The 12938-nt window shown below is 43.4% G+C and overlaps 1 protein-coding gene across 2 annotated transcripts; it reads right to left on the reverse strand.

Moving 5' to 3' along the window:
• Positions 1–4195: 4195 nt before the first annotated feature.
• LOC134511683 (heterochromatin-associated protein MENT-like) lies at positions 4196–12938 on the reverse strand. Of its 2 annotated transcripts, none has more exons than XM_063326018.1 (8): positions 12894–12938; positions 11391–11567; positions 10393–10479; positions 9861–9998; positions 9230–9347; positions 8385–8527; positions 6861–7028; positions 4196–5772 (listed from the first exon to the last, which is right to left on the reverse strand). In XM_063326018.1, the coding sequence occupies exons 2-8, from the start codon at positions 11556–11558 to the stop codon at positions 5359–5361; spliced, it is 1236 nt and encodes a 411-aa protein (XP_063182088.1). In that variant the 5' UTR covers positions 11559–11567; positions 12894–12938; the 3' UTR covers positions 4196–5358. The 2 variants fall into 2 exon arrangements, with proteins under 2 accessions (XP_063182088.1, XP_063182089.1); XM_063326019.1 differs by having other exon boundaries at positions 5620–5772; positions 6853–7028.

A 12938-nucleotide genomic window follows, 5' to 3' on the forward strand; every position in this document is an offset into this window, starting at 1 on the left:
ATTGGCCAAAGAAGAGGTGTTCTTGGTTTTGCTGTGCCAGATGGAAACAGTGAGAAGAAATAGCGAATTGTTGCAACAGGAATGGTAGAAACAAAGTTTCACAGCATCACAACGCCTGACATTGACCTCAAATGGCTTGACCTGGGACAAACGGTCATAAAAAGTCTTTTGATAAAACCAGTCATTTTCCTCCGGCATACTGATGAAGTCATTTTGACCTTTTTTGAAGCCATCTTTCATCCCCATCTTGCTCAGTGTAGGTGTAAGGTTACATCTTTCTGCCTATTTGATTGTTGTACTCCCATACCTGTACTTTGTAAATGGTCCACTCTGAGTGGACTACTTGGGCATTTCTTGAAGATCAGTTTTCTTTCAGTTACATCTAGTAAAAATCATCACAATTTAAAATTATTGCTAGACTAAGTCCAATTATGAACTTTTATTGTGCAGGAAATCCAGTTCAGACGTGTCAGACACCAAGCTGAGTGGTGCGGTCGACAGGCCAGAGGGATGGGATGTCATCCAGAGGGACCTGGATGGGGTAGAGAGGTGGACCTGAGCAAACCTCATGAAGTTTAACAAGGCCAAGTGCAAGGTCCTACACTGGGGTCGGGACAATCCTCATTATCAATACAGGCTGGGGGATGATGTGATAGAGAGCAGCCCTGCGGAAAAGGACTTGAGGGTACTGCTGGATGAAAAGCTGGACGTGAGCCAACAGTGTACACTTGCAGCCCAGAAGGCCAATCGCATCCTGGGTGGCATCAAAAGAACTGTGGCCAGCAGATCCAGAGAGGTGATCCTGCCCCTCCACTCTGCTCTCATGAGACCCCACCTGGAGTACTGTGTCCAGCTCTTGAGCCCTCAGCACAAGAAGGACATGGACCTGTTGGAGCAGGTCCAGAGGAGGGCCACAAAGATGATCAAAGGGCTGGAGCACCTCTCCTATGAAGACGGGCTGAGAGAGTTGGGGTTGTTCAGCCTGGAGAAGAGAAGGCTCCGGGGAGACCTTATAGCGGCCTTCCAGTACCTGAAGGGGGCCTACAGGAAAGCTGGGGAGGGGCTGTTTGCAAGGGCATGCAGCGACAGGACGAGGGGCAATGGTTTTAAACTAGAGCAGGGTAGGTTTAGATTAGACATTAGGAAGAAGTTCTTTACAATGAGGGTGGTGAGACACTGGAACAGGTTGCCCAGAGAGGTGGTGGAGGCCCCATCCCTGGAGACATTCAAGGCCAGGCTTGATGAGGCTCTGAGCAACCTGAGCAACCTAATCTAGTTAACCATGTCCCTGTTTACTGTAGGAGGGTTGGACTAGATGACCTTTAGAGGTCCCTTCCAACCCAACACATTCTGTGATTCTATGATTAATGCTATGTCCTCCAGGAAGAAAATGAGAGCCAATATCACAACTGTTGCAAAGGACTAGGCTGTAACATTTTTAAAGGGATTTTCTTGTGCCTGTTACTGATGGCAGAACAAAACCTTAAAAACTATGGATGCATTTTCATTTCAGTTCTAGAGCAAGGGAGGGTTTTATTCTGTGTCCTTGTCTTGAATACTAACAATACACTAGCACACCAGTTTTTATTATTCTGTGCTGTGTCTGCCAGTTCTGCTTGTCATGAGGTCAGCTACCACAGAGGTGCCAGGGATTATTTTATGATGCTGAGATTTGCACTGGGAGACAGAAGCCCCATCTTTCATTGTAGGATAAACTGAAAGCATGTTAATGTAATGTGTCTTGACAGGCATAGAATCACTAGGTGACACGCAGTCCATGCTGACAATGTGTTTGTATTGAGGCTTATCTCAGTACTTTCCCATAGATACTTCCTTCTTTAGTTTTCAAAGTCCTGGGACCTTTCCAGGAGGAGTTCGTGGACCTGAAATTTTGATGATACAGAACAAACCCAGGGTTTCTTGAAAGAAGTTATTTGGAAAAGCAGTTATGTAGCACCTATTATTTGGCTACCTTTGAGTATTTTAGAAAGAAGAGTGCAATGTGCACTAGCTGACCCTGCTTGCATAAGGGGTTGGACCAAATGAGCTCAAGTGGTCACTTCTAGCCTGGGCAATTCTGTGGTTCAGGCTGTGTTAGCCTGACTTGAGAGCCAGACACTAGTTACCACGAGAATAGTACAGGGAGGAACAAATGAAGCAGTTTCCAGTGTTGCTTGGAATAGATGAGCTCTAATGAGTGTTCTCCTCTGGATGGATTCCTTTCCTTCTCTTTCACCCTTTTTACCTGCATCCCAAGTTTGTCTTATACTGGAAGGTGTGCTCTTTGGCATCATCGCCCAAGCAAAGCTGAGATTGGGAGCAGCTTGATACTAAAACCAGCCTGTTTGACCCTTTGGAGCTCTCACCAGCTGGCGGACACCATGCTATAGTTCCTTGGAGAGCTTCAGAGGTATTGCTTGGCAGGGCCCTGCAGTGTGGAATGAGTGAGGGGATGCACAAAAATTAGCATGGGAAGGCCTTTTGTTTGGTTCGGCATGGCACTCTTCCTACCTCCTTGGGCAACTTTTGCTTTTACATGTCCCAGTAATTGGGAATACACACAGCAGAGAGATAGGATTAACATGCTACAAGGCTAAGAATTAACATGCTTACCACCCTGATGAGTCTTTGGTGGCCAGCCGTCATGCAGGTGGAGGAGGGCTGGTCTTTGTTGCTCCCTAGAAGAGACTCAGCCTTGATGTTGCTACATGTTGCCTCCCAATTCTGATTTTATTTTTTCTAAATTGCGATTTTCTACCTCCTCATGCAAGTGTTTCTCCTCCTGAGGCCTTGCTATGCTGACTATTCCGTCCTGACAATAACTTCTCTGTGTTTTTACTTTTCTTGTTTTGCATAGCCTTCACTTGTGTGCTTTTCCACACCTAAACAATAAACTTCTTAGTAAAGCTGAGTCAGTAGCACACAACTGGGCTGCACCAAGGTAGGTCCTGGATGACAGACAGCTGAACCCTGAGCTGTGGGTTACGGACAGGGGAGGGCACTGATTTTAGCAGCAGTAGTTTGTACAGGGAAGAAGATGCAGGTATACTTTGTTGGGTGGAGATGTATTTCTAAATACAGTAGCTTTTGGGGAGGTGGAGTGAGTTGTAATTACAGGTGGAATTTTGCTGAGGGTAAATGTTTTTACAGGACCGCCCTCCTGCATTCAATATTGTTGCCTTAGATAATGTTCTCTGACATGTGGTTACTGAATTCCACAATGGCTACAAAGTTTTATACTATTCCTCAAGGCCACAGGAGAGCACAACTGCTGCCCTCCCAAGCCAGGAGGCTTCGCTTCCAGCAGAGGGAACTGATGTTGCCAGTGCAGCATTGCTTGTTCACTACCGTACAGGGCAAAAGGGATGTTTGGAAGCTGTTTTTCTGGGCTGTAGGCTCTAAGTCAGACTCTTTAATTCTAGTGTGTTGTGACATGAAAGCAAGCCTGCTGAGTAGGTCCCAGGAGGTGAGATAGTGCAACAAGCAGTGGTCAAAAATGGGAAACCGAATGCTTAAAAAGAAAAGTCCAAATGTGTGAGCCAGTACAGGCAGGACACAGGAACAACCACAAAACCACAGATGAGATGCAAAGAGTAAATTTATTTTTGTTACCTCACCAACCAGGGGACCTCTGAAGCAGCACCCAGGCAGAGTCACACAAGCCAGGACGCAGGCACCGCTGAGCTCGGTCGTGCTAGAGGATCGACGAACCTGCTGTTTTCACCTGTATATCAGGGATTCGTGCAGGCGTAGTTTACCACTGTGCTTTGCTCTTTCCGACTGCAGGGCAGGAACATCAAGCATGTTTGATAGGGTGCCGCTAAGTCTTATCTGTGTTATCTAAATGCAGATGTTCTACTTGTCCAACATACAAGGCTACATGACAATCAGTATGATGTATGTGTTTTTTGACACCCCAGCTGCAAGTCAATTGAGCATGTTTACAATCTTTCTCGCCAATCCGCCATTATTTTCTCAAAAATGCATTGACTCAGTGGGCAAAAGCTTGCTCAACACAGTGTTTAATTTGATCTGATATGTTTAGTAAAGGCCTAGGATAACATGCTGAATAATGGTGGTTTTGGGGCTGTTTGAAGACTAGTGGGAATAAGGCACTAAGTACGTCAGCTTTGTCAATGGGGTGGATGAAGTGGTTAATTTGGAATGGTGAGAATGGAAATGTGCTCTAACCTTGCATCTTACATGATGCTCTAAGAAAAGCAGGTAAATGAGTGTCCTGAATAGCACAAACGCAACTCCAAGTTCCTTTATTGGATTAAATGCAGATCATGGTAAAATATGAAGTAAAGCATCATTCAAAATCTCACTGACATTTCTGTCAATGCCACGACTATCTTTACAGAGATGCACTCATAAATTGCATAATTCATCATAAATGATTACATAAATCATACATTAATCTATGAAACAGGTATGTGCAGATATTAGCCAGGAAACAGGTGTAATTAGGTTAAATGAAAAAGATGAAGCAGATTTGAATTCTGGATATTTTAGATGGCATATCAATAAGAGATAGTAAGAAGCATGTTGCTCATAGTTTTCTTAGTATTTTTGCTGGTTAGAACTCTCAGCAACCTTAACCTACAAAGTTTAGAAAAATGAGGAAAAATTGCTAGGTAATTAGAAGTCAGAGATTAAAAGTTAGGGGGTGGACCATTTTCCCTTGCTGCCTCATTTTTTCATGAAGCTGCAAGGGCAAGAGAGAATGAATGTAATGTGTCTGTATACACGCAGTGAGACAGGGAAGGTGAGGGGCATTTTGAGATTATTCCGGGTTTGTACTAAATTTTGTTAATTTCCAACAGTCATTTGAAAGGAACATAAGGAAACTGCGTTGTAATGCAAGTGCATGTTTCTCAGTGAGAAAAAGAGAGCATATAGATGTCTGCAAGTTCTTTTTTTTTTTTTCTTTCAGGGTTTTTTTCCTTTCTGGGAGATAAAAGAGAATGAACTGCATTCCCCCTGAAGGCAGCACTTGGCGTGGGGCTAGATGATGGCCTGTGTACAGACAGCTTTCGTGGCTCCGCCTTACTCTCAAAGAGCAAAGCCAGAAGAGCAGGTTTGATGCAAGTGAGCAGAATTCTGCACTCTCTTTTCTGTGGAGCACTGTCTCATTAGAATAATGGAAAGGGGCAGTAGAGGGACAGTCTCTGAGGCACAGAATGGTCTCTGGTTGCTGCCTTACTTTGGCAGGGGAGGAAAAGGGGGAAGAGAGAAAAGGGACGTGCACTTTCACTAGCTATGGCTACATGGCTTAAGGTTGAGCTTTTAAAACTGCAGTTCACATTTTTCCATTGAAGGGTGAACTTTGGGTGCTGTCTGGGAGCAAGTAATAACTCATTCTAGGGGAGAGCAGAATCTGCCAAAAAAGAGGATGCTCTTGGACTTGTTGTGTCTGATGAAGAAGTGGAAAGGGTGGTCAGCCTTAAATTGCAGAGCATAGCTGACATTTGTACTTGTAAATAGTACGCTTACAGCAGAAGCAGCAGCTGCCTCAGTGCCTTTCTCATCAACTGCAACAAAAGACTTGTGCAAAACTTTGGAGATCAGCAAATCACCCTTCTCAGCCATTCCACTGAAATCAGCATTGATGCTGAAGGCACTGTGCATTCCCATGCTGATCAGTTTATCGCTGAGGTCATATTTCTCTTCCATCGTGAACTTAGGGAGGTACAGATCCACAAGAGTCTCAGTCATCTTCTTGGAATCAGTCCATTCGGACAGCTTCTCATACGTCAGTTCTCTCTCCAGCTATCATTTAAGAAAGAGAAGGAATTTGATGCTTGCAAGGAAAAAACCAATTAACTATGAATTAATCAATTTTATGGCAATGTAATGAATTAAGCAGTTTTTAAATTACAAATTTAACATTTAGCTGAAAGCATGAAATATAAATTGGTTTTACTGATGACGAGGGTCAGGGTGTGCAACACACATTTGAGACTTAATGTTGCAAGGTTTTGAGCACCACCCCTGCCAAATTCGTTGCAAAAGAAAGACGGGGAACTAAACACCTGCAGCTGCCATCCCCTGAGGTAGTTCTTTCTTCTCTTTTAATTCAGTCTTGATGTGAAGGAAATTGCTGGGAGATTGCCAGCTGTGTGGCAGGTGGTTTGGTCCAGTTCCATAGAAATAGGTGTTATTGAACTTATTTCCTTGGCAATTTTAAAACAAACTGCTTGCAGCAAAATCTTCCACTGCCACTCTGTGTCCTGCGCACTATGTCACCAGGGTACAGCTCAGATCAAAGGGAGGAGAGCAATCAATGCTATTCATGACATGATAGGCGCCAAGAATTTAACAATCTTGCAACTGTAGTAACTAGAATGGCAGATCTCATTATTGTAGCAAATGCAGTCTCACCAAAATCCAAGCTTTTCAGACAGCAAACAAATGGGGTGGGGGGTGGGGAAGGGGCAAACAGCATGAGAACAAGACTGTGAGTAAACTTCCAGGCCATGGAGAAGAGGTGTCCAAGTGTCTGATAGCTCAGGAAGAGGCTGTGAGTACTTGTGCAGTACTGTCCTTCCTGAACCTGCAGTGAAGGGAGATTTAACCCTCACAGATCATGTAGGACTGGGTGTCAGTCGTGAGGCTGTTGAAGAGCTAAGCATCTGGTCATGCACAGTGCTGACTCTTCAATTCTTAGCAAACTAAGGGCACTCAGTGCGGAGGAACTTTCTTCGGATTGGATAGGTGTTAAAGGAAGTTAATTCAGCTAGTGGAGGGGACAAGACAGCATGTGCTCCGGGGGAGAGATATAGTCACCAGCCTGTCCCTTTTTTTTTTTTTTTAATGACTGGGTGGTGATACAAAATGGATGTAGCATACTTTTTTACCTGTTCGAGACCCGTAGTGCTGTCTTTGATGTCATCGGGAAGGAGGATGAACATACTGAGTTCATGTTTCACATATGGCAACTCAATCATTTTGAAATTCATTGTTTCCATGATGAGAACTGGAAATGTATCTCTCATGTGCATCATCTTCACAGGCTTGGTCTTGTTCTGTAAAATATTTGCTTGTAAGTAAGAAATCATTCCTTGAAAGGAAGGATGTTGATGACTCAGTTCAGTGGAGGGAGAGGAAACTTTTGTAAACAGCCTTTATATCAGTGACTTGTCATTCATTTTCCAAAGCTTTTCTTGACTGAACAATATTGCTTATTTTGGTGTTTGTACCAGAGTATTTCATTGAGGGATGAACTAACTGATTTTTATCTTCTCCCCAAAATGTGCACAGCAGCGCACAGAGGAGGGAGGAAGAGAGTTAGAAAAGTCTGCAAGGATTAGGGGGATGGAGCAGGTATGGGATATTGTTTTAAAACACTACAGCAGAGAAACAGCTATGGTTTAAGAGCGCGAGTGTTGTGCAGTTTTTCTGTGATCTCCTCTCTCTGGCAATAAAAAGTGATTAGTTGATTGCTCTTTATGTCACAGCCCTTAATAGAAGATAACATTAATGCCTGAGCAAAGGGCCTCATGATGAGGGGAGTTCTTGGCAAGCCGTCAACTTTTCAGGATTATGTAACCTTTCTTAACATGTACGTCCCTTTATTCAGGGAAGCAGCCAATGTATAGATGCTAATCTAAAGAGGGTAGATTTAGATTAGATATTAGGAAGAAATTTTTTACTGTGAGGGTGGTGAGGTACTAGAACAGGTTGCCCAGAGAAGTTGTGGAGGCCGCATCCCTGGAAGTGTTCAAGGCCAGGCTGGATGGGGCTTTGAGCAGCCTGGTCTAGTGGGAGGTGTCCCTGCCCATGGCAGGGAGTTGGAACTAGGCGATCTTTAAGGTCCCTTCCAACTCTAACCATTCTACAATTCTATGATTAGGCAGAAGCTACAGTTCGTGGAAATTGCCCTGAGCTCTTGTCTGTTGATGTGAATTCATGGACATTTCTTCTGGATACATGCCATTAACATTTCGTCTAGTCTTGCCCAACCATGCACCCTTTCAGAGTACCCCGTTGCAGCTGTATTTGAGCAGGTATGTTTGTGCCTGGCTAGGCTGCTCCGCACAGAGCCCTGGGTACCATACTCACCCATGACGCAGCAGGGATTTCCTGTCCATGAAGCTTGGACTCTCAGAATCACGTTCCCACAATCTAGCCCTTTTAGCACTGTTTTACAAAAAGGTTTTAAGTGACTCTAGTGCTTTTGGAAATGCAGCTCATTAACATTTACCTGAGCAGCATCTTAATGTTGCAGCAAGCTGAGCACTGACACATTTTGCTGTAACCAACTTTTCACAGAGAGTCTAGTTACCACAAGGATACCTAAAAGACTTACGAAATGGAAAGATTTCAGCAGTAGCTGTTGCCACCATGCTGTTTACAGTAAAAAGGATACCAGAGGCGCTTACCTTGCTTAGTCGGAAGGGTTGCATATCTGTATTTTCTGCTTGAAATTTCACTTCCCATTCTGCCTTGAAGTAAATGGCATTTACCAGAATCAGCCTGGTGGAGTTTATCACATCTCGTGAACCCAGAAAATTCTTGATTTTGCCTTTTGAAATCAGAACAGTCAGGTTTCAATCCAATGTACCACAGTGAGCATGTGAATTAATTGATTTTTATCTCAGTTCAACTCCTTGGTGAAAATCTCCATGCCTCAGTGTCCTACTCGCTAAAATACTCCCCTGACATAAATCAATTAGTTTGCTTACAGTTTCCAAAGCTGTTTGCTGCCCGGTTCTCCTGGCCAGCTGATGGGGATTGACTCCTTCCCCCAAAACTGTCACAGCAACTAGAAGCAGAAAGCCATGTGCTGACTCGCCAGCTGGTTACACCAGGTGAAAGGAGGCCAGCACCTCTGGCCAGTGCAGGATGGTACAGCTAGGTAGGCATCCCCACCCAGCTTGGAGCTCATTGGTGGGCAGAGGTGTTTCTCCCCTCTGTCCGTTCTGCCTGTGGTGCATGGGTGCAGTGCCAGGGCCGCAGCTGTGCTTGAAGACCAGCTGATGCAGAGCACAGCGGAGTTGATGGGAGTCTCCCCGAGGAGCTCACTGGGGTCTGCATCAGGTATTTGAAGCTGCTTAAGGGTGCTGCTCTTTCTCTGTCTTCCCACTGCACCTCTGCTCACTGTCCGCATCGGAGGGCAGGACCTGGCTGCTGCAGTAGCATGTGGGGAAGCAAGGGCTTCTGCCCAAGGGAAATGGCAGGCTGGCTTAACAGGAGAGTAAAGATGTCAGAGTTGAGCTCAGCTTACCCTCAGTTTGTTTTTCAACCCAAGTGTTGATTTCCTTTCTGGATTGGTCCGGTGCTGTCTTAAAGTTAACCTTGCGTGGCTCTGCTTTGTAGTAGTTCTTACTGAGTTGTATGTACATCTGACAAATAGCAAAAAGAAAAAAAAAAAAAAAGTTCTATACCATGCTGGATTTTTCAGTTCCAAAGGGAATTTGTTAGCTCTTGGACATTTTGATAGCTTCTTGGGGCCAGAGGACTGCAGGATCTTCCTTGTTACTCTCGGTTGGGCTGTGAGTTAACAGTTAAGAAATAACCAAAGGACAGAAAATTCCCTTCTTTTGTTCCTGCTTTTATTTGGAGAAGTAAGGAAGGCTGTGCACATCCCATGGGTGTGCTTATTTTAATGTCTTGTTTACAATTACATATATTGGGGGTTCCAATAATAAAGCTATATTGCATGAAAAGGAATCCCTACACTACAGTCAAAGGGCAATGCATCCTTAAATACTGTGAGCAGACCGACTGGTATTTTATAGTTAAGTTTATCACTGGAATCTAGGGTCAGCTTCAAACCCGTTCTGTTAATGACAAGTAATTAAAATGATAAATATTTTTTCACACCTTTTCTTACTCCTCTGGGAGATTCAACTTACAGGCAATAATGGGAAGGTTTTTTCCACGTAAATGCAGTTGGCACTTTTCAGTGAGTAGCTGCTTCTGGGTTTGTTAATGGCAGTCAGGAGCTCTTTGAAGCCAGAATGGATACCTTCAGCTTGCTTGTGCTCAGGATCCTTGGAAAGAGAAACCATGCATTCAGCAATTGCATTTTTGCATAAAATTTTCAAAACATGCTAAAAGTGATCTATCTGGGAGAGGGATTTGGGTTCCTCTCTTTCTTTTTATTTTTCCAAGTTTACCATCACTGCAGTTTGCAGGGTTCTGTTTATGACTGGATTAACTGATTTGCCATATAGCAAACCTTCCAGATTGTCCCAGCAACTTGTCCTTCCGTGCTTCTTGGAGTCTAAGTGAGTGAAAGGAACTGAACTTGAACCTGTTGTGATGTATGTTTGGGTTCGTACTTTAAAGAGGGGGGCAGACAAGAAATACTGGGCTTCTAAAACTGCATCTGGACATTTTGATTCTGGAGATTCTTTATCTTTGGATTTCAGTTCTAATAGATACCATTTTTCTTCTCTTTGGTCTCCCCCGAGAAGGTCTGGCCGCAGAAGAAGAGCCTTCAGCTCCTGCTGCTTGAGTGAAATGAAGAACCTGCAAATAGAGTTTCCAAAGGTAAGAAAGAGGCCTGAAGGAACTGCTGTGATTTAAAGGCAAACGGGGATCAAATAGTTGTCTTTTTTTTCTCCATATGATAACTCACTGTGCTGTCTGCTGCATAGGTGACTAATCAAATGGATGCTGAAGCTGCAGTATACATAAATCCCATAGGGTAACAATGAGTAGCACTGTCTCCCTCCCCGAGCACCAATGCAGTGCTCCTGTCTGCACACCGCAAGGCTGAACTCCCTTCCACAGAGCTGTTGCTCTCAGCAATAGAAATGCGTTTGTGCAAACCCAGATGATTCTACTCATGATACTGGCACAAAGGCATCTGAACAGGAGTGAGAGCTGGGCAGGACTGGGCACCGCAGCTCCCTCTGAGCCAGTAATGTGCCCCTGTGGCATTAGCAAGGATTGGGTCGAGGGTTGTGGAGATACCAAAGCCCTTCCTGTTTTCCTGCTGGATTGCCAGGCAGTTGTTTTGGAAAGCATAAATCAAAATAGAAAGATGCATCCTGGCCAGGAGAGAGAGGGAGGGTGCTAGAATCTGCAAGCCTCCTGCCGATTAGTTAGGAGCTACTGGCATCAGCTGTTTGCTTCTTAAAGGGAGTATCCCAATCATAGAATCATAGGATAAATTAGAAGGTGCAGAATAATTTAGAAGAAGTCGGGTTCAGAGAACATCTGTGCTCAGCATGTGATACTCACAGGACACTTTCTTTTGGTGGAGAAGTGGGGGACCTGCTATGAAATGAGTAAAATTTATCATTCGCTTGTTACATTCTGTAGTCTGCCTTGATTCCTTGTCACTGTGGTGACAAAATTTTCTGTCTATCACTGAATTTGCAGCGAATACAGGATCTGGGTATTGTATGAGGAGTATGCTTCATAGAGCAACCTACCATTGCCATCTCTGTTGCTGTATTGCCTTTTGCACCTAGATACGTCAGAGCCAGAGCAGATGATATACTCCAAGGGGAAAAGAAAATGTTTTTGCCCTTGTTGGTCTCATTCAGCTTGTTGAAAAGATCAACTGTAAACTTGCCGACTGATGCCGAGACCAGTTCCATTGCTACAACCTGGAAAGAGGCAACAGACAGAATCGTACTATTTGAATGTTTAAAATTATGTACACGCTGCATATTAGTGAGAAATGTTACGTGTGCAGTACAATACATTGGCACGCACTAAAACTAATAGCCTACTTGTATGTTTTATCTTCCACACAGACACTGTTTGCCACATTTTAGGAGCAGCAATTTCTTTTAGGTTTTTTGTTGTCCAGAAAATGTTTTCCTGTAATTGTACATATGTCCTCTTTTATATGTCTGCAGTTTTCTTCGTGTTTCTTTCTGCCTTTGTTTTTCAACAATGTGCAGATTTGTACCCTGTGCATTTTTCTTCCTTTTCATCCTTAACTAATGATTTATCAAAGTAATGTTCCCAGAGGAATTTAAATGCAGTTTTAGTACATAGGTTCACAACACGCCTAAATTTCACACTATTTCATTTTGTATCTGTATAGAATTGAGAGCTGACACTGAGAAAGAATTTAAGCATAATTCTTAGGCTCCTGTGCTTTTCCTCGCCAGCCACCTATTCTGAGTAGTATCACGAATAGCAAAGCTGTTATTTGCTTTTAGGGTGATGGAGTTTTATTCATGGTGTGTACCTATCACCTCTTCTGTATGTTCCAGCAATTTTATTTTCCCAGAAACTGACAGATTCCTTGAAGTTATAAGTATTCCAGACTTAAAGATATCTGCCCAGTAGTACCTCCCTCATGCTGTTTTCCAGTCAAAAGACCAGAAATTTTGTTCTTGTTTTTATTAAGATTTATATCTATGGAATGGAACTACAGAAACTGTGGGTCAATTTCTGAAGTCTACAGGTATTTTTCAAGTATTTGGTTGCCAAACCACTACAGTTCTGGCAGTCAGTGTTCTGTCAGTACCAAATCCGTACCACAGAGTGATTTTCTCTCCTTGGAGAACACAACCAAGAGAACATCTGGATGCTAATGAATACTCCTAATGAATACTCCTTTGAGTCCCTGGCCTGATAATGTGCAGTGCTGTGCCTTTGCAGAATGAAAATGGCTTTTTCTTCACCTGAAGTATGTGACTCCTTTATCAAACTGACGTTTTTTATTAATAAGATAGTTACTGCCCTAAGAAAACTTCCCTTCTTGTGATCAGTTCTGCCCCAAATTAGCAGTTTTCCTTAGCCTCGCTTACTCTAAGGACTGACATCTAGAAAAACATGAAGCAAGAATAATGCACTATAACACTGGTATATTACAATTTTAACACTGGTATATTATAATTTACCTGTACAGTCATGCAAGCCACAGATCGCCTTTTAAAAGCATCAGAAAAGTTACTTAAATTGGTTTAAATACTTACCTCTAATCCTGTGAGAGAGAAGAGTTGGGTCTTATCCTCGGTCAG

Source organism: Chroicocephalus ridibundus, chromosome 2 (assembly GCF_963924245.1).
Source record: "Chroicocephalus ridibundus chromosome 2, bChrRid1.1, whole genome shotgun sequence".
In the NCBI taxonomy this organism is placed as follows: domain Eukaryota; kingdom Metazoa; phylum Chordata; class Aves; order Charadriiformes; family Laridae; genus Chroicocephalus; species Chroicocephalus ridibundus.